This window comes from Lissotriton helveticus, chromosome 5_1 (assembly GCF_964261635.1).
Source record: "Lissotriton helveticus chromosome 5_1, aLisHel1.1, whole genome shotgun sequence".
Classification (NCBI taxonomy): Eukaryota; Metazoa; Chordata; class Amphibia; order Caudata; family Salamandridae; genus Lissotriton; species Lissotriton helveticus.
The window spans coordinates 728,649,773-728,669,710 of record NC_136065.1 but is presented as its reverse complement, the minus strand read 5'-3'; the positions used below and the strand labels follow the sequence as shown (position 1 = coordinate 728,669,710).

The window sequence follows — 19,938 nt, the reverse complement described above, 5'->3', positions numbered from 1 at the left end:
CAACCATTCAACTCCGGGAAAGGGGACAAAGAAGAACCTCTTCCCCCGCCACCCAAAACCCGCACCCAAGACCCAGCGCGAGGCCACTCACCACCAGATGGGGTACCCGGCCAGCACCCGGGTGCCGCCCACCGCGCACGAGACCAGTATGCCCAGCAGGTACAGGATATCCATCAGTCCTGGAGGGAGGGGGGGTCCTGGGCGGGGGACAGGAATTCAGGGAGCACACGAGCCGTGCCACGTGAGCCGACAGTGTGCCAGACAAACACCGCACGCATCAGTCCAGGCTGCCTTAATACGAAAGGACGAGCCCTTTCTTCGGGATATGGGAGAGAGCAGGACAACGGACCACCTCCGCTTGGAGTTTCACAAGTATGTACACTACCCAGGCGAGGCCTTTCCTTCTGAGTCAACCATGGCGACTAGTCACGAGCTCAGGGGGTCACACGCATGCCAGGGGCGCTTCCCCAATTACAGCGCTGACTTCCTAAAACACAGACACAACGGGCCCCATCCACACAGTGAGCGGAGCACTATGCCAAGTCACGCGGGCAGCGCCTTGAGGAGTTCCGGTTCACAGGGAGGCGCTATAAAGCAGTCTTCAGTGCCCAGGACAGCCGCACAGAACACGCCAAGGGAAAGGAGGGTTTTTCACCGAGTGCAGCGGCCAGGGAGGCTGTGGGGGTATCCGATGGGCAAGGTAATATGTCCCGTAGCATACTCGGGAAGTCGAGCGGCTTAAAGAGCCAGCGGGAGGGGGGCGGGGGGCTCACGGACAGCGGGAGGGGGAGGGAACGGCAGCACTCACCTCGACTTCCTCCAGCGGCGGTCGGCCGCGTAATGGGAAAAACAAACAAATTTAAAAAACGAATCTCCGCCCACCGCCGCGATGACGACATCGCAGAGGCGGAGAGCGAAAAAATCGCGGGAACGCCCCCGAATCTGGTCCGGCCTTGACGGACAGATCTCTGTTCCAATGGCTAGCCTCCATTTATGGAGCTAGCCAATGGAACAGAGGGCGGATTCAAGTGTCCCTTACTGAAGACTACAGATTTCTCCTGGAGGCGGAGCTAAAGCTCCGTGCTCCAGGCGAAACCTAAAAAAGGGGCCTTTCCCAATTGAAGATGCCTGTTTGTAAGGTCAGACAGTGTTTGTTTATGATTTTGGTTACCTCGTTAGAGATAGTATTGTAGGTGGTAACACAATTAAGGGGTGGCTGGGTTTCCCTCCTTTGGTAGTCTTCCAATAACGTGTCTCTATTCTGGTTTCAAGCTCTTTTTCTAGTGGTTCTGATGATCTTTTACGGGTAGTTCCTAATCCTTAATTTTCTGAGAGGTCCCTGGCCTGCGTGTGGAAGTCTTCCATTCTGCTACAGTTTCTCCTTAGTTGTATCAATTGACCATAAAGGTATGTTTTCAGGGCCCTGGGGTGAAAACTGTCAAACTTCAGTAACGCGTTTTTGGCTGTTGGTTTGTAGTAGGTCTTTCTCTGTAGTCTGTTGTTATCATAAAAAATGGTGACATCCAAGAAGGTAATTTACGTGGTGCCTATGGTGTGGGTGAATTTGAGGTTAATGTCACAGCCGTTGAGCCAATCTAGGAATTGTTTGAGAGAGGTTTCCTGACCCTCCCATATCCAAAGTACATCGTCAATGTACCGTTTCTAAAATGTTATCTTGGTCTAGAAGGTATTGTGGTGTCCAAAACATATATTTTCTCGAATACATAGAGCCCAGCCACACTAGGATAAAAAATCATCACTACTGAAGTGCAGTATATCTGGAGAAAGAGTGTGTCTTCAAATTCAAAAACGTTTTCCTTGTTGGCCAGTTTGGCACATTCCATCACGATATTGATAGTGAACCCTAGTGAATGCAGGAGGTCCGCCATAGTCTGAAGGTCGATGACACCTGCTTTGAGTGAGCCTGCCTTTAACAGTCAATCACCAAGCTAATTGAAAAGTGGAATCCCTGACCTCCACAGATCGATTGTGACCCCCGCCATCACTTTTGTGAACACCCAAGGGGAAGAGTGAAGCCAAAAGGGGTGCACAGCAAACTGAATGTACTTGTGGCTCACCATGAACCACAGGTAACTTCTGTGGGTTGGCAGGATGGGTATATGGAAATATGCAATCTGCAGGTCCAGTGCTACAATCCAGTCTCCAAGATATAGGGCAGACCGGACCTGTGCTAACGTAAGCATCTTGTATTTCTCTTTCTCCAGGAAGTAGGTAAGAGGGAGCAGATCAAGAATAGGATGGAGGCCTCAGCTCAGCGTCCGCACCAGAAAGTGGCAGGAATACCAACACCAACCTACTTCTGATGCTGGTACATTCTCAGTGGCCTCTGTGGATCCTCGGTCACCCGTGTGAGGATGGTGGCATAGGAGGAGTGGTTTCTGTGAATTTGGAGCACACACTTGTCCAAAGTTTTGGAATGGATGGGGCAGGTGGTGCTGGATCCTGCTGCCAACCAGTTGCTTGTGATGTTGCAAGGGCAAGTTAAAGAGATTTGGAGTCTGCGGCAGCCGGAGAGGTGGCAGATTTGGCAGATCTCTGGCTTTGGGTCCACAAGGCTTATGGGAGCCGTGGCCAGGAAAGGACTGGGGAGTCTGTTGGATGTGGTAGGTGGGTGGAAATTGACGCAACTGGTAGCTCCTAATGTCTCCAAGAAAGGAGTGGGAGGCAGAATGAAGCTGGCAAGGGGCCATGGAAAGTCCCAATGACAAGGTGGTGGCTCTGCGCTTCTTGAAGGGCTCAAGCGCTCAATCTGTCTTGACGCAGGACAGGCAAGGGTCGTCAAAGCACATGTCCATAAGGGAAGCCTGGACATCCCCTAATTAGTCATTTGATTTCAGCCAGGTGCTGCGACGAATTGCCACCTATGAAACAATCGATCTACTTAACAAGTCAATTGTGTCCAGTGTGCAGCGTATTGTGAACTTTGCAGCATCCCTGTCATCCTCAACAGCCTGGGGCAGGATAGCTTGGGCCTCCTTCAAGACCATGGGCAGCCCATACGCAACCGAGTCCCACAATGTATGGGAATACTGGCCCAAGAGTAACACGGTGTTCACGGACAATTCAATTCAATTCAAAAACCACTTTATTCGATTTAGTTAAAAATCATAAAAGCATTCTACAATCAATTTAAATAGAGCAAATCGATTTCATGAGAAGTTACATACAACAATAACAAATTTATACACAGTTTAAAAACAGCTAAAAAAAGAAGTAATTATTAACACATTTCATCCTCCAAAGCAAAACCCCTATGATACATTTGCATTCGCCTCCTCCTAATCCTAACAGCAGCAACAAGATAGTTAGCTACGCTAAACATAACTAAAGGTGAGTCCAGCATTTGGAGATACAGGAGGGCTGGTTTTGCCTGATGAAAAGCTTTGACCTTCAATAGAGTCACCAAATATTTCTGTCTGGGCACAATGTAAAAATGGCAGAACAGCATAAGGTGCATATTATCTTGCAATGAAAAATTGTCGCAGTTACACACTGGTGCATCCTCCTGCTTGTACCAACCTTGACTGTCACAAAGGACCGTATAAATCTGGTTGAACCGGAGTTTTACCAGAAGCCCCCTATGAAAAGGGATGGTAACTATGGCAAGATACGGTTGTATGGCTAGGCAGGTAATAGTCAGAAAATGGGCTCTAACCGTGGGTTTTGTGAGTTGGCATTCCTCTCTCTCCAAGGTTTTCAATTTAGAGAAATTAAGCTTAACCCAATCTAAATCAGATTTCTTTAAACCCAGAGGGGCGGAAAAAATCTCGGGACGACCAAGTTCCAAAGAACACTTTTGAATGTATGACAGCCATGCAATTTTTTTTGAATTTGTCCAGTTTTAAACAGTTATTTTATGATTTAAACCAAGGTTGTTATTGGTCCAAGTCCTAATCCATAAAAGAATGGGTGCCATTGAAAGGATATCGGTAATATACCCTAGACCCAGCTCCTGATGGACTGAAAACGTGGCTGTTGATTGTGGGAGCCCTAGTATAGATCGAAGGAACTTATTTTCTTCCCTTTGAATGGTTTCACTGTTCACATATCCCCACAAACCTGAACCGTACCTAGCTATTGCCACAGTTTTTGCCCTGTACAAGCTTAATAAAGCACCAGTCGGCTTCCCACCAAGTCTCCTAGAAAAACTTAAAATTGCATTTGCCGAGCTCCTAACCGCTTTAGTTTTGGCTGTAATTTGGGGAGCCCAGCTGCCCTTAATATCATAAATTACTCCAAGGTAAGTAAATATTTTGACATTAGTGATCACTTCACCATTACAGAAAAACTGTTTGGTATTGTTTTTAACATCCCCGAAAGCCATAACATGAGATTTGGAGTTATTAACCACTAAGTCAAGTGAAGACATAAAATTGCTAAAAGCATTTAAAAGTCTCTGCAAGCCCAAGTGTGTCCGAGCTATCAATGCAGCGTCATCCGCGTACAGGAGAACAGGGATGCGGGTATCCCCTGCACGCGGAGTGTCCAAGGTAGCAGTTAAAAGGTTTTTCTCTAACGAATTTATATAAAGAGTGAATAGCATGGGAGCAAGGATGCAGCCCTGCCGTACACCCCTGCTCGATTTAAACCAGGCTGTACGATTTCCTTCTTGGTCCATTCTAATCGATGCTTTTAAGTCCTTGTGGAGTTCGGCCAGAAAGTGCACAAGAGGAGGATCGAGTCCCAAATTTAACAACAAGGACCTCAGCCGAGCTCGATTGACTAAATCAAAGGCCGTGGATAGGTCCATAAAAGCAACAAAAATTGACCCCTTTGTTGCCGTGGAATATTTTGAAATTATCAAATGAAGATTTAAACATTGGTCCTCTGTACCTCTACCTGAACGGAACCCGTACTGTGCATCTGTTAAAATGTCATTTTCCAAAGATCAATTGTTAATTCTTGCCAGCAAGACTTTGCCCAGGACCTTCATAGAAGAATCCAACAAGGATATAGGTCGGAAGCACTTAGGGTCGCTTCTTTGTCCCTTTTTAAAAATAGGGACTATGATTGAGCATGCCCAAGTTTTTGGCAAACCCCCCTCAGGTACGCAATTAAAAACATTGGCTAATAACTCAGCCCACATCCCTGGGTTTAGTTTATAGAGGCTCAAAGGGACCCCGTCTGGGCCGGGGGCTTTATTTGTAGCTGAGCCTTTTATCGCAACCTCCACTTCGGTTTTACTGAATTTGAGCTTGGGAAGAGAAGTTGGGAAACAAGGCAAGGCGGATGTCTCAACCATTTCATTTGACCCATATATATTAGAGAAATGTTTGAGCCACTCTGCTTCAGGAATATTCACTTCTAGATCTATATTATTTGATTGAGCAAATAAAGGATTGTTAATAATGGACCAGAATTTGGAACTTTGTTTAAGGGTGGTGGAATCCATTAAAGAGTCCCAGGCTTCCTCTTTAATGACCTTTTTCCGATTCTTGACCGCCAAGGCATATTTCTTCCTCAATTGTACCACCTGTGGCTTGTCTCTGGGGGAGTGTTTAAGGGCTTTCAGGAGAGCGGAGTGAGTCTTGGAGCATGTGTGATCAAACCAGCCAAAAGCTGGAGCAGGACCCCTCTTGGGTCTAGCTGTAAGCTCTTCTTTCACTCTGGCACAGATAGCCTCAAAAGCACTGACTACCTCTTTCCCCCCCCCATCTATATCCCTACATTTAACAAGTTCTGCTGCCATGTCTTGCTCAATTAGTCCTAGGAAGTCCTCAGGGCAAACTTTACACCATTTAAGACGCCTTCCCTGGTCTGTACTCCTTATATCCTTCACAGAGGTGGCCCTCAAGGCCTCTTTGCTTAGCCTAGTGGCAGCGTCCATAACTAGCAACACCGGGTTATGGTCACTGTACCCACTAACAATAGCATTATAAAACAGTACATAGCGGAGAAGACCCGGGGACATAAAAATATAGTTGATGATCGATTCACTTCCCCTTGCGTTGTATGTGACCACACGGTCCTTTAAGTCTGAAAACCCTGGTTCCAATAAATCGTTAGATGCTAACAAATTTTCCAATGCCACACCCTTAGGGCTGTGCTCAAAATGTGGCAAAGACGTATGATCTGGGCCAGTATCATCCTCAATCTGACAATATTGCCCACACAAATGAACATTAAAATCTCCCATCAGAATGAGTTGAACAAAAGTGGTTTGTTTTGACATGTAATTAGTTAAAAAAGAAGATAAACCATCTAAAACTAAATTTGGGGGGCCCCCCTGCATAGAGTTATAACAGTTTATTAGTACAATCTTGTTCTTATCTGCCAGGAGGATTTCCACCAACTGAAAATAGTATGAGGAGCTGGGGATTTCCTTAACAGTACCTGCTACTTTAACTGAAACTAGAAACAACAGACCCCCTCTATCCCTTCCCGCCGTGGAACTCTGAGCTTTGACAAAGAACGATGTATAACCATCCACCCAGAAAGCATTGTCTCTAGCCCAGGTTTCCTGTAAGGCAACTATATCATGATCCTTTAGCTTTTGTAACCAAATCAAGTCCTCCTGCTTAGCCCGTAGGCCCGCAATATTCCATGAAAGTAGCCTAATGTTCCCCCTGCCCAGGTCTAAAGGATCAATTACGGCTGCGCTTGCTTTGTTACATGATGAATCAATAGAAACATTGTCGCTACAAGGGGCATTCAGGCTTTTATGCTTATGCTCTAGTCAATCAATATCTATATCATTAGCTAGAGCCGAGAATCTATTGGACAGGAGTAGGTCATTGGTAGGGACGTTCCTTACAGAATTAGCTGAGCCACCAGCCCTGGGATGCTTTGTCACCCATTGATTAACATGTAAAGGTGAAATAAGTTTGTCTTCAGCCCAAACTTGTTCAATATGATGTAACATGGTATTCTCTCCACCACCTGGCTTATGTACTCGGGGATAAAAAAAGCCGAGGGGCATCGCGCGAACACCCTTACATACTGGGTCCACTGGGGAACCATCCCAAAAGAGACGGCTGGAGACATTTCTGGATTTAAAATTAACTATTACGCAGTCTCCTGCTACATCTTTCCTGGTCGTGCCCACCCAGTTAACCCTTCTTCCTGTCAGAATGTTGTCTGCGATGTTGCTTTCTCCCGTACAGTTCGCATTACACCATTTTTTAATATGCTTAAGAAGGGTTTTGTGATGTTCTACCTCCGCATCAGCTAATTTGGGCACATTAACCAGAATTGCTACAAATGGTGTTGCATCAGGAGGTAAATTCACTGGGGGCACCCTTCCCACCCGACCCCCCTGTGTACCTCTGGGCCTTACTATGGGAGTTACACTAGGAACAGCCTCCTGCATAGGAATATATATACCCTTGTCAACTTTCCCTTTGTTTTGAGCAGGGTTATCAATGGCCACTTTAGTAGCCATGGTGGCTATGTTAGTTAGAACACCGCCAACCTTGGGGGCAGAAACCTGCACAACTGTTGGACATTGCGCCATAGGTATAGAAGAGGAAGGGGCCCGGGTATTTAAAACATCATTGATGCGCTCACATTTCGCCACAAGGTCCTTGACACAATCCTTCAGAGTTTCAGTAATGTCAGTGGCAATCTGGATTAGGGCGGATTCAAGCCTATCCGAAAAAAGTTTTTCTAATAAAGACGAGATGCCCTCCTCAGTAACATACATAGCACGTTGAGCCCCAGGCTGGCTGCTTGCTATACTTCCTAAATCAACCGTGGCAACCGGTATTGAGGGTATCACTGTTTCAGACAGTACCGGGAACGGGAGAACAGTAGGAGATTGTGGCAGGATGGGTCTGCAGGACTCGATAATGATCCTAGGTTCCAGCGGGATACAGTTAATGATGGAGGTATTAAGTGCGTCTGCGCCCACTGGGGTAGTTACAAGACCCAGCTCGCGCTCTGACTCTGCAATCTGTGTGGATAGTTCACCCACTTTCGTTGTCAGGTACGTAATGATACTGGTGGTGTGCTTAGGCACCTTAGCTTTCGCCTCGCCTACCGCCGATGTTACAAGTTTGCGCTTACCCATGGTGAAAGGGATGTGGCCCGTCCCGTCCCTGATCGTCCTTGGACGGCCTTAGACGGCCCGCCCCCTGCCCGGGCTCCGCCCGGCGTCACCCGCACGCGTCCCGCGACACGGAGGGAGCGTCTGCTCTTTGTAGCGCCTCCGGGCGCAAAGAGTGCGGGAGGCAGGAAGTGCCCGCAAAGCTCGGTGGGAGCTGTTATCTCCAGCCGCGTTGTTGGAGCTAAGGCGGCGAGACCACAGCGTTCCCCACCCAGGAGCTGGCGCTGGGGCTGCTGTCGGTGTTGGTGTGCTGGCCGGTAAGCTCCTCGCTGTGACTGACCCCCCACTCCACCGAGGGAGCGTCTGCTCTTTGTAGCGCCTCCGGGCGCGAAGAGTGCGGGAGGCAGGAAGTGCCCGCAAAGCTCGCTGGGAGCTGTAGTCTCCAGCCGCGTTGTTGGAGCTAAGGCGGCGAGACCACAGCGTTCCCCACCCAGGAGCTGGCGCTGGAGCTGCTGTCGGCGTTGGTGTCCTGGCCGGTAAGCTCCTCGCTGTGACTGACCCCCCGCTCCACCGAGAGAGCGTCTGCTCTTTGTAGCGCCTTCACGGACAGCAATGCAAGGCAGGTGGAAGAGAAATTCCTCTTACCAAAGGTGTCCTGTCTCTTGGATTCTTTATCCAGTGGTACAGTAGTGAATGTGCCGCGGTTAACCTTGGACATGGAGACCTGCACAACCAGACTTTCAGGGGTGGGGGGGGGGCTGGCTGAGGAAAGCTGGATCCCCAGGAGTGGAGTGGTGGTGGCGTCAAATCATCCAGTGCACACGGGCACCTCTGCAAGCCTAAAGTAGGGTATCAGTGACCACTTCATTTAAGTGAAGGAGATGTTCCATGGAGGCTACCTTGGGTTGAAGCACTTCTGTTAAGACATTGATCTTGGCCGTCATTAAGGGCAGCATGAGGTCCAGGACCTCAGCTGATCTCTGCTCCACCATGGCAAATGTAGACACTTCAGCTGTAGCCACACTCGGGGGAAAGAACAGGCCAGCGTCTGGCGAGGTATTCAGACCACTGGGATCAGCATGCTCTTCACACCAGCTATATTCAGCCTAGACTTTCTCTACGCTTCATCCGATGACTTGGACGGGTGCAGGAAAGTCGAAGATTGCTTCAAATTCGTGACCTTCTTTTTCTTGTGGAACTTACCCGACGAAGATTTTGACCTCGACGACGATCGTCAGGAACGACTGCAACAGCGGGTCAAGGACCTTCCATGTGACCGGGACCTAGAGTGGTGTGAAGTCATCCGTTGCCGAGTAACAAGGAGCTTCAATTGTTACTCCTGGACCCCTGTGGGGGTTCACCACAAGGCAGTCAGAACAGGCCTTGGAACTTTGGTCCAGCTCCCGGCACCACAAGCCAATCAGGTGGGGGTTCTACATCTGCCTGGCGCAGGCCCCACAGGGTTTAAACCTCACATGTTTCTTACACGACATCCCTAAGATACACTCGGAGCATAAGCTGAAAAAGCATCGACAAAAAAGCTGACAAAAAGCAGCCAAAAAATGACTGAGGTTGCTCTTCTAGATCTGCGCTGATGGCGCGGAAAGAAAATACCTGATGTCAGCATGCAGGGTGGCGCCTATACACTTATATAGGCACTGCACACATCACATCCAGCGTGGACAACACTGACACGCAGCGATTGCCATCAACTAACAGCACGCAGAGGCAGTGCTCAAGATTCTACGGATCCAGTCTGATGCTTGGGGAATATTTTATGGTACGGAATCTGCAGTCAGAAGTCTCTATAAGATTAGATGAATTAGAGGAGGTGAGGCGAAGTAAGGAGGCATTAATCAATAAGATAAGAAGAGACTTCGAAAGAAAGGCATAGGGTGCTTTCAGTGATTGGCAAGGTGCTGAGAGGTGATATACAATAAGATAGAGAAGTAGATACAGACAATGAAGAAAAGAAAGATGATGTAGGGGTGAGGTTGAGAGACAAGTTAGACAAACCGAGATAAGAGTATGTTAAAGGGAGGATACAAGAGAAGTACAGAAATAAGTGAAGTGTAGTGTTAACGGATGGGGGAGATATGACACAGCAAGAGACAGGTGAGGCAGAGAAAAAGAGGTGTACAGAAAGAGTGGTAATGTAGGGATAGGTAGAGAGAAACAGATGCAGAAACTAGCCAAAGAGGGAGAATGTTAAGATAGAGACCGCGACAGAAGAAGTCTTTTGACTATCCTGTGCAGTTTAGTAGCAAGGCCCTTAGAAGGTAGGGGGCCCTGTGCAATTGCCCACTTGACCTAGCCTTAAAATGTCTCTAGGCTCAGATCCTAGACTAGCACACCGGCATTGATAAGAAGAGAACTGCAAATGAGGCTGGTTAGGATACTCATACTCCAATCAACTGAAAGAATGGGGAATAATGTCCTTGGACATCGTGTATGGCCACGTAGAACCAACAACCGTCTTTTACATCTCTTAGCTTCATAGCCCTACTAACTGTAAGGGAATACCAGTTTACATACAGGCTACATCGTTTGTGAACAAACTAAAACAGTTTTTCAGCCTCCAGCGTGCATACAAACTAAATCACACAGCTTTTAACGAAACGCAATTAATCGCCCTAGGCACCCAGCACAAACATGTTTGCAAAGTGGATATCGTCGAAAGCCAAACACTGTGGAAAAGGCAAGTATGTTGTTTGCATTACATTAATAAAGACATAAGTGATCTATATAACCTGGGAATATATGCTCCTCTTCGAATACGTTAAACGTCCATATATATACACCCCCCTCCCGCAGCCCAAGAAAAGCATACTTACGTTTGAAGGTTTAAGTTTATTGATGATCGTAGTTTTACCGCTGTTGTCCAAACCAAGGCACAAAACGTGAACCTCTTTCTTTTTCAGACCAAGCCATCCTGCAAGCCTGTCAAACAGCCCCATGAATCCAACGCAGACACAGACGCCACCTGGTAATTAATTAAATAAAACCCTAGGGTGAAACACTGTATGTTCGGGAGACATAGCTTTTCAGCACACAACGATCCATCGCCAGGCAACACGGAAAGCAAACAGATTCTATCCAAGCAAACTGGAAGGGGATTTAGCTAACATGGTAAATCAATGGTTTAAGCTGATTATAAGGAATGAGGCTTCATACTAAAGCAGATTGACTAATAAGCCTAGATATACAACATCTTGCCCTTCAAAACACACTCGTTCTAAATATAGCGTCATCAGAAAATGTGCCGATAATCACAGTGCAATAAAATACGGATAAGAATGCATATCAGATTTTTAAACGCTACTGCCACTACACACGTCTTCATACTGCATGAACCAGCTAGCAACCATATACTATTTGCACCTCACCAACATCCGCATCAATGCGAGAGCCGGCCCTTGCTTGGATAGTGCCCTGGACGGAAATAAATGTTTCACCCTCGTCCCAGCTGGTAAATGAAATGAGGCAGCAGGGGCCACCTTTCACAGGTCAGTTCCTGGCTGGCTGCATCAAAGCAGTGACTTGCCTCTGAACACATTTCCGCACCTCCCCAACTCACCTGAATCACTAAGCTTACATCCTTCACGCTGCGGCCCCAAGTTGTTTGTTGGGGTGGGAGGGGGTGTCGGTGTGTGCAAGGCCGGTCTTAGGACTTGAGGGGCCCTGGGCGAAAAGGAAGATGTGAGGCCCCTCTAATTTGCATGTGACATCATAAGAAGTGACATAGAAAACCGACATCACAAGACCATTGATCTTTGTCATTGCTGAAGAGATAGTGTTGATATCAGTAACATGAATTAAAAGACAAATATCCAAATTAAATACGTCTATTTTAAAACTGTATTAAGTGGATTACATTAGTCACATTGGATGGAAAAGCTAGACGCAGATCTCACAAAGATGGCTATACGAACTCTTATTTGACTGTGTGTTACCAGATTAGTGAATAGTAATAATTAGAGACCGTTGGACTTGGCCATTTTTGCAGGGTCATCACTGAACTTTTTGCTTTCCTCCTAGCCTTTTTCTGACATGGTGTTAGTGTTTCTAGTATTCTGGGCACATTGGCACTGCTGTCCAGTGTAAAGTGCGTGTGCTCTCTGTGGTAAATATGGTAAAGATTGGTCTACACCTGTTTGGTATATTTAATTTACCTGTCAGTCCCTTGTAAAGTGGTATCTCAGATACCTAGGGCCGGTAAATTAAATGGTACTTGTGGGCTTGCAGGGCTGATTGCGCCACCCACCAAAGTAGCCTTTCAAACCTGTCTCAAGCCTCTACCTTTACAGGGCCTGTGCGTGCAGTGTTACTGCCGTGATACTCCTAATCATCAACACCTATCGACAACCACAAAAGCGCCTGTTAGACCTCATCACATCCATCCATCATTCATCCACCCACACTTTCACACATCCATCCATCCTTCATCCATCCACCCTTTCATCCTTCCATCCATCCTTCATCCATCCATCCTTTCATCCTTCCGTCCATCCATCCATCATTCATCCCCCCACCTTTTCACACATCATCCATCCATCCATCATTCATCCATGCAACCCTTTATCCATCCATACATCCACCCTTCATCCAGCTACCCTTTCATCCTTCCATCCATACATCCTTCATTCATCCACCCTTTAATCCATCCACCCACCTTTTCACACATCCATCCATCATTCATCCATGCAATCATTTATCCATCCATCATTCATCCATGCAATCATTTATCCATCCATCCTTCATCCATCCACCCTTTCATCCTTCCATCCATCCAGCCTTACATCCATCCATTCATCCACCCTTTCATTATTCCATCCATACATCCCTCCACCCTTTCATCCATACATCCATCCTTCATCCACCCACCCTTTCGTCCTTCCATCCATCCATACATCCTTCAACTATCCACCCTTTAATCCATCCATCCTCCATCCACCTTTTCACACATCCATCCATCATTCATCCATGCAACCATTTATACATCCTTTCTTCATCCATCTACTCTTTCATCCTTCCATCCATACATCCATCTTTTATCCATCCACCCTTTCATCCATCCATCCTCCATCCATCCACCTTTTCACACATCCATCTATCCACCCTTCATCCATCCATCCACCCTTTCATCCTTACATCCATCCTTCCATCCATCCATACATTCATCCTTCATCCACCCATCCATCATTCATCCACCCACCTTTTCATCTTTCCATCCACCCATCATTCATCCCCCCACCTTTTCACACATCCATCCATGCAGCCATCATTCATCCATGCAACATTTTATCAATCCATACATCCATCCTTCATCCATCAATCCACACTTTCATCCTTCCATCCATACATCCATCCTTCATCCAGCCACCCTTTCATCCATCCATTCACCCATCATTCATCCAGCCACCTTTTCACACATCCATCCATCCATCCATCCATCATTCATCCTTCCATGCAACCTTTTATCCATCCATACACCCATCCTTCATCCATCTACCCTTTCGTCCTTCCATCCATACATACATCCTTCATCCATCCACCCTTTCATCCATCCATCCTCCATCCATCCATCCACCTTTTCACACATCCATCCATCCACCATCCACCCACCTTTTCACACATCCATCATTCATCCATGCAACCATTTATCCATCCATACATCCTTTCTTCATCCATCTACTCTTTCATCCTTCCATCCATACATCCATCTTTTATCCATCCACCCTTTCATCCATCCATCCACCTTTTCACACATCCATCCATCCACCATCCATCCATGCACCCTTTCATCCTTACATCCATCCTTCCATCCATACATACATTCATCCTTCATCCACCCTTCCATCATTCATCCACCCACCTTTTCATCTTTCCATCCACCCATCATTCATCCCCCCACCTTTTCACACATCCATCCATGCAGCCATCATTCATCCATGCAACATTTTATCAATCCATACATCCATCCTTCATCCATCAATCCACACTTTCATCCTTCCATCCATACATCCATCCTTCATCCAGCCACCCTTTCATCCATCCATTCACCCATCATTCATCCAGCCACCTTTTCACACATCCATCCATCCATCCATCATTCATCCATCCATGCAACCTTTTATCCATCCATACACCCATCCTTCATCCATCAATCCACACTTTCATCCTTCCATCCATACATACATCCTTCATCCATCCACCCTTTCATCCATCCATCCTCCATCCATCTTTTCACACATCCATCCATCCACCATCCACCCACCTTTTCACACATCCATCCATCATTCATCCATGCAACCATTTATCCATCCATACATCCTTTCTTCATCCATCTACTCTTTCATCCTTCCATCCATACATCCATCTTTTATCCATCCACCCTTTCATCCATCCATCCACCTTTTCACACATCCATCCATCCATCCACCCTTTCATCCTTACATCCATCCTTCCATCCATCCATACATTCATCCTTCATCCACCCATCCATCATTCATCCACCCACCATTTCATCTTTCCATCCACCCATCATTCACCCCCCCCCTTTTCACACATCCATCCATGCAGCCATCATTCATCCATGCAACATTTTATCAATCCATACATCCATCCTTCATCCATCAATCCACACTTTCATCCTTCCATCCATACATCCATCCTTCATCCAGCCACCCTTTCATCCATCCATTCACCCATCATTCATCCAGCCACCTTTTCACACATCCATCCATCCATCCATCATTCATCCATCCATGCAACCTTTTATCCATCCATACACCCATCCTTCATCCATCTACCCTTTCGTCCTTCCATCCATACATACATCCTTCATCCATCCACCCTTTCATCCATCCATCCTCCATCCATCCACCTTTTCACACATCCATCCATCCACCATCCACCCACCTTTTCACACATCCATCCATCATTCATCCATGCAACCATTTATCCATCCATACATCCTTTCTTTATCCATCTACTCTTTCATCCTTTCATCCATACATCCATCTTTTATCCATCCACCCTTTCATCCATCCATCCACCTTTTCACACATCCATCCATCCACCATCCATCCATCCACCCGTTCATCCTTACATCCATCCTTCCATCCATACATTCATCCTTCATCCACCCATCCATCATTCATCCACCCACCTTTTCATCTTTCCATCCACCCATCATTCATCCCCCCACCTTTTCACACATCCATCCATGCAGCCATCATTCATCCATGCAACATTTTATCAATCCATACATCCATCATCCATCAATCCACACTTTCATCCTTCCATCCATACATCCATCCTTCATCCAGCCACCCTTTCATCCATCCATTCACCCATCATTCATCCAGCCACCTTTTCACACATCCATCCATCATTCATCCATCCATGCAACCTTTTATCCATCCATACACCCATCCTTCATCCATCTACCCTTTCGTCCTTCCATCCATACATACATCCTTCATCCATCCACCCTTTCATCCATCCATCCTCCATCCATCCACCTTTTCACACATCCATCCATCCACCATCCACCCACCTTTTCACACATCCATCCATAATTCATCCATGCAACCATTTATCCATCCATACATCCTTTCTTCATCCATCTACTCTTTCATCCTTCCATCCATACATCCATCTTTTATCCATCCACCCTTTCATCCATCCATCCTCCATCCATCCACCTTTTCACACATCCATCCATCCACCATCCATCCACCCTTTCATCCTTCCATCCATCCATCCATACATTCACCCTTCATCCATCCACCCTTTCATCCATACATCCATCCTTCATCCACCCACCTTTTCATCTTTCCATCCACCCATCATTCATCCCACCTTTTCACACATCCATTCATGCAGCCATCATTCATCCATGCAACATTTTATCAATCCATACATCCATCCTTCATCCATCAATCCACACTTTCACCCTTCCATCCATACATCCATCCTTCATCCAGCCACCCATTCATCCATCCATTCACCCAATCATTCATCCAGCCACCTTTTCACACACCCATCCATCCATCATTCATCCATCCATGCAACCTTTTATCCATCCATACATCCATCCTTCATCCATCTACCCTTTCGTCCTTCCATCCATACATACATCCTTCATCCATCCACCCTTTCATCCATACATCCATCCATCCTCCATCCACCCACCTTTTCACACATCCATCCATCCACCCTTTCATCTTTACACCATCCACTCATCATTCATCCACCCACCTTTTCACACATCCACCCATCCTTTCATCCTTACATCCATCCATCCATCCTTCATCCTTCCTTCCATCCATAATCCATCCACCCACCCTTTCCTCCTTCCATCCATTCATATATTCATCCTTCATCCATCCACCCTTTCATCCATCAACCCATCATTCATCCACCCACCTTTCCTGTGCCTCTCTCATGGGGGGGGGGGGGGGGTGTCAGTATCTCTCGCCGTCTTCTTCCTTCTTCTTCCTCTCTCATGGGAGGGCATCTCTGTGCATCCCTGCTGGGGGCCGGGGGGAGGGCCGGGGGGGGGGGGGAGACAGGTTGTAACAACATCTCACCGTGAAGAACAGACTCTCAGGCACATTTCTCCCGCACAGACGCCAGTTATGAGGGCTCGTGGGACTTAAACCAATGATTGTATTGTCCTTCTGCAGTTTACTATGTGTTTGTAAAGTGCTCGGATACCTACGGGTTAAGCTAGCACTATATAAAACGTTAAAAATAAAAATAAACCCCACAGCTCCAGGTGCGCAACGACCACTGTACTCAAAGGGCTACAGCCTCCTCCCTCAGCCCCCCCACCCCCCCTCGTGTATGTGAGCCCGGCTGAAACAGCTTCAGGCACACACAAAGGCACACCCGAGTACTTCACAGGTCTTTAAAAGACCTTTTACTTGTTAATGAGGCTTTGATGTTTCTCACCCCTCTGTGTGAGTTAGGCCTCCGCAGTGAGCACCCTCAATCAGCCCACCGCCACGCGTTTCAAGAAACTGCTCTGACAGAACCTGCGACCCCCTGCCCAGGACTCCACGACCCCCCTGGGGGTCGGGCCCCACAGATTCAAGACCTCTGCCCTAGAGCAACAGTGACTGTCACTGAGGTTACAGGACCCTTGAGCAGGGCGGCTCTAGGGCAGTGCGACCGGTGTGACCGCACCGGTCACTGACTGGGTGGGGGCATCGTGTTTTCAAGTATATTATGGTTTTAAAAGCTCTTGCTGCCTCCTTCTTGGCCTCTAGCCAATTTTGACAACAATAAAAATTGTATGAAAAACAAAAGGAAGGTAGTGGTGGATACAAGGGTCGCACCTCAAAATTGCTAAATATATGGGCTTACAGAATAAATATTGGAAAGTAGCCTTCACACAGAAAAGTAGGGTTGGTGCCACTAAGGGTGAAACACTCCACTACCTACGGTGTAAAGGACACAAGAAACAACAGTAGCTTGTGAAACATTTGCAAAGAAACCCCGGCACTAACAATATTTCAAATTAAAATGGAAATAATCTGTCAGTCTAACCCAAAGAGAAAGGAATGAAGAGAGATTCCTCATAACACAGGAAACATGGGAGAGACAGTCATCTAATCAGTCATTGATCTATTTTATAATGAGAACGTATCAAAATTACTACAAAAAGTTGCAAGGACTAGAACATGTCAGTCTTGTATACACAATCATAGAATTTCTACCATGATGTGAATAGTAGTCCACAGAGGTCAAGTTCTTAGACTTGAGTTATGTTGCAATGTTTCATTGGCATGATTAGACAGCATGCCAGCCCCTGTAACACGCCGAATTAAAAAAGAAAAAAATTCATGCGCTTAAAAGTTAGAAATCCAAAGGAGTGATCCTTTCCCCCACATTAGTGAATAGTAGTCCAGACATTGTTGCGAAGAACACGCGAAACAGCCAACGCGCATTTTGTCACCACCGTGACTTTCTTAAGGCTCAAAATTGTCAAAGTTTATACAAAGAAGTTTGACGGCTCAAAGGACTTAATTGAAAAGATTCTGTCAGATCAGCATTCAGAGTTTAATAGTAGTAGTGTCCCATTCTTCTTCTGTCTCTGTTATAGCTGAAGATACAATAAAACCTGTCCTCGAAAGGATCATATTCATGAACTATGTAATAAGCACTATTCCTAGTAGCGTTGTAGATAATTAATACGGCACCTGGGGCACTATGATAAGTACCTAATTTCTGCGCCGATCTTTATTCAGAAGAAACCGACACCCCTGTCTCTGCCATCAGAGACGGGAGGTGACGGTTTCTTCTAAATAACTCATATAAAACCTTAAATTATTATGTGTATCCATTGATTGAATTAAATAACATAATAAGCTGTAACTGGTCAGTGAAATGACAAACAAATACTAAAAATTGGGATGTTTTGGGCATTTTGGCCACACCTCTGACTCCGCCCAATGTTCCAATCCCCGGGTTATTCCTGCCCTCTGATTCTCCGCCCACAGTTCCTCTACTTTTTCCCCCCACTAGGACCACTGCTCAAGGCACTGGGGTGGGGGGTCAGCAGCTCCGTTCAGTCAAACAGCCAGGTCTTGAGTGCCTTCCTGAAGATATTCAGGGAGGGGGAACGTCTGATGCCAATCCGGAGCTTGTTCCAGGTTTTGGCCGCGATGTAGGAGAAGGCCCTTCCACCTGTTCTGGCTTTGCGGATTTGTGGGGTTTCGGTGAGGTCGGCGGAACTGAGGTTTCTCTTGGGTATGTGGAAGGGGATTCTCTCGTTGAGGTATTGGGTGTGGTGTTGTGGAGGCATTTGAAGGCGTGGGTGAGTATCTTGAAAGTAACTCTCTTCTCAACGGAGAGCCAGTGGAGGTTGTGCAGGTGTTGGGTGATGTGTTATTATCGGGGGATGCCGAGGACGAGTCTGGCTGAGGTGTTTTGTACTTATCATGAGGTGTTTTGTATGGTCTGGAGTTTGTGGAGCAGCTACTTGTTGATCCCGGCATAGAGGGGTTTCCGTAGTCCAGTCTGCTGGTGATGAGTGCGTGGGTGACGGTTTTCCTTGATTCGGGGGGATCCATTTGAAAGTCTTCCAGAGGATGCAATGGGTGTTGAAGCAGGTGGAGGCGATGGCTTTGACCTGTCGGGTCATGAAGAGGGAGGAGTCGAGTACGATGCCGAGGTCTCAAGCGTGGTCCGTGGGGTGGGAGGGCTGCCGAGGGCAGTGGGCCACCAGGTGTTGTCCCATGCGGAGGGGGAAGGTCCGAGGACGAGGACCTCTGTCTTCTCTGAGTTGAGCTTTAGGCAGCAGCTGCTCATCCAGGATGCGACATCCTTCATCCATTCCTGGAAGTTGAGTCTGGTGATGACGGGGTGTTTGGTGAGGGAGAGGATGAGCTGGGTGTTGTCAGCATAGGATACTATGCGGAGTCCGTGGTGCCTGATGATGACAACATGTAGATGTTGAAGCCATGCTAAATAGCAGCATGACTGCTGTGCAGGCAAGATAAAAAAATAATAATAAAAAAGGACTTTGAGCCATCCATCGCTAATGCAGTTTTTATAAATGTGCTTTAACCAGGACTGCATCATAGTGCTTTTTGAAAATTTGTTTAAGCCACATTGCGAAGCATCTGCTGCAAAGGACAGCGAGTGGAGAGCCAGCAATGAAAGAGAAATGGCAAAGAGAAAAGCAGGTGAGGTAGGAAAACTGTGATTCACTTCTAGCCTGGATGGTGCCCTTGAGGGGGAGAGTCGGGTTATTAGAAGGCCTTATTGGTGCTGCATTTCAAATATCCAATCATGACTTACCAATGGCTTGGACACGTTTTAGACGGTCCATTAACAAGCCTGAATTTGGGGGTCAGGGGACAATAATCAGGCCCTTTCATGTGAACAGATAACTTTGATGTTGTAGGAACATCAGTTGA

The 19,938-nt window shown here is 46.8% G+C and overlaps 1 protein-coding gene across 2 annotated transcripts in view; it reads right to left on the bottom strand.

Annotated features, from left to right (window-relative positions):
* The window catches only part of ARL6 (ARF like GTPase 6), a 474,385-nt gene that overhangs the window by 372,141 nt on the left and 82,306 nt on the right, over positions 1-19,938 (bottom strand). For both annotated transcript variants that reach the window (XM_078643198.1, XM_078643199.1), the window contains exon 2: positions 10,840-10,988. In XM_078643198.1, coding sequence (XP_078499324.1) covers positions 10,840-10,962 — 123 coding nt within the window. In that variant the 5' untranslated portion in view covers positions 10,963-10,988. The remainder of the gene's footprint in view (positions 1-10,839; positions 10,989-19,938) is intronic.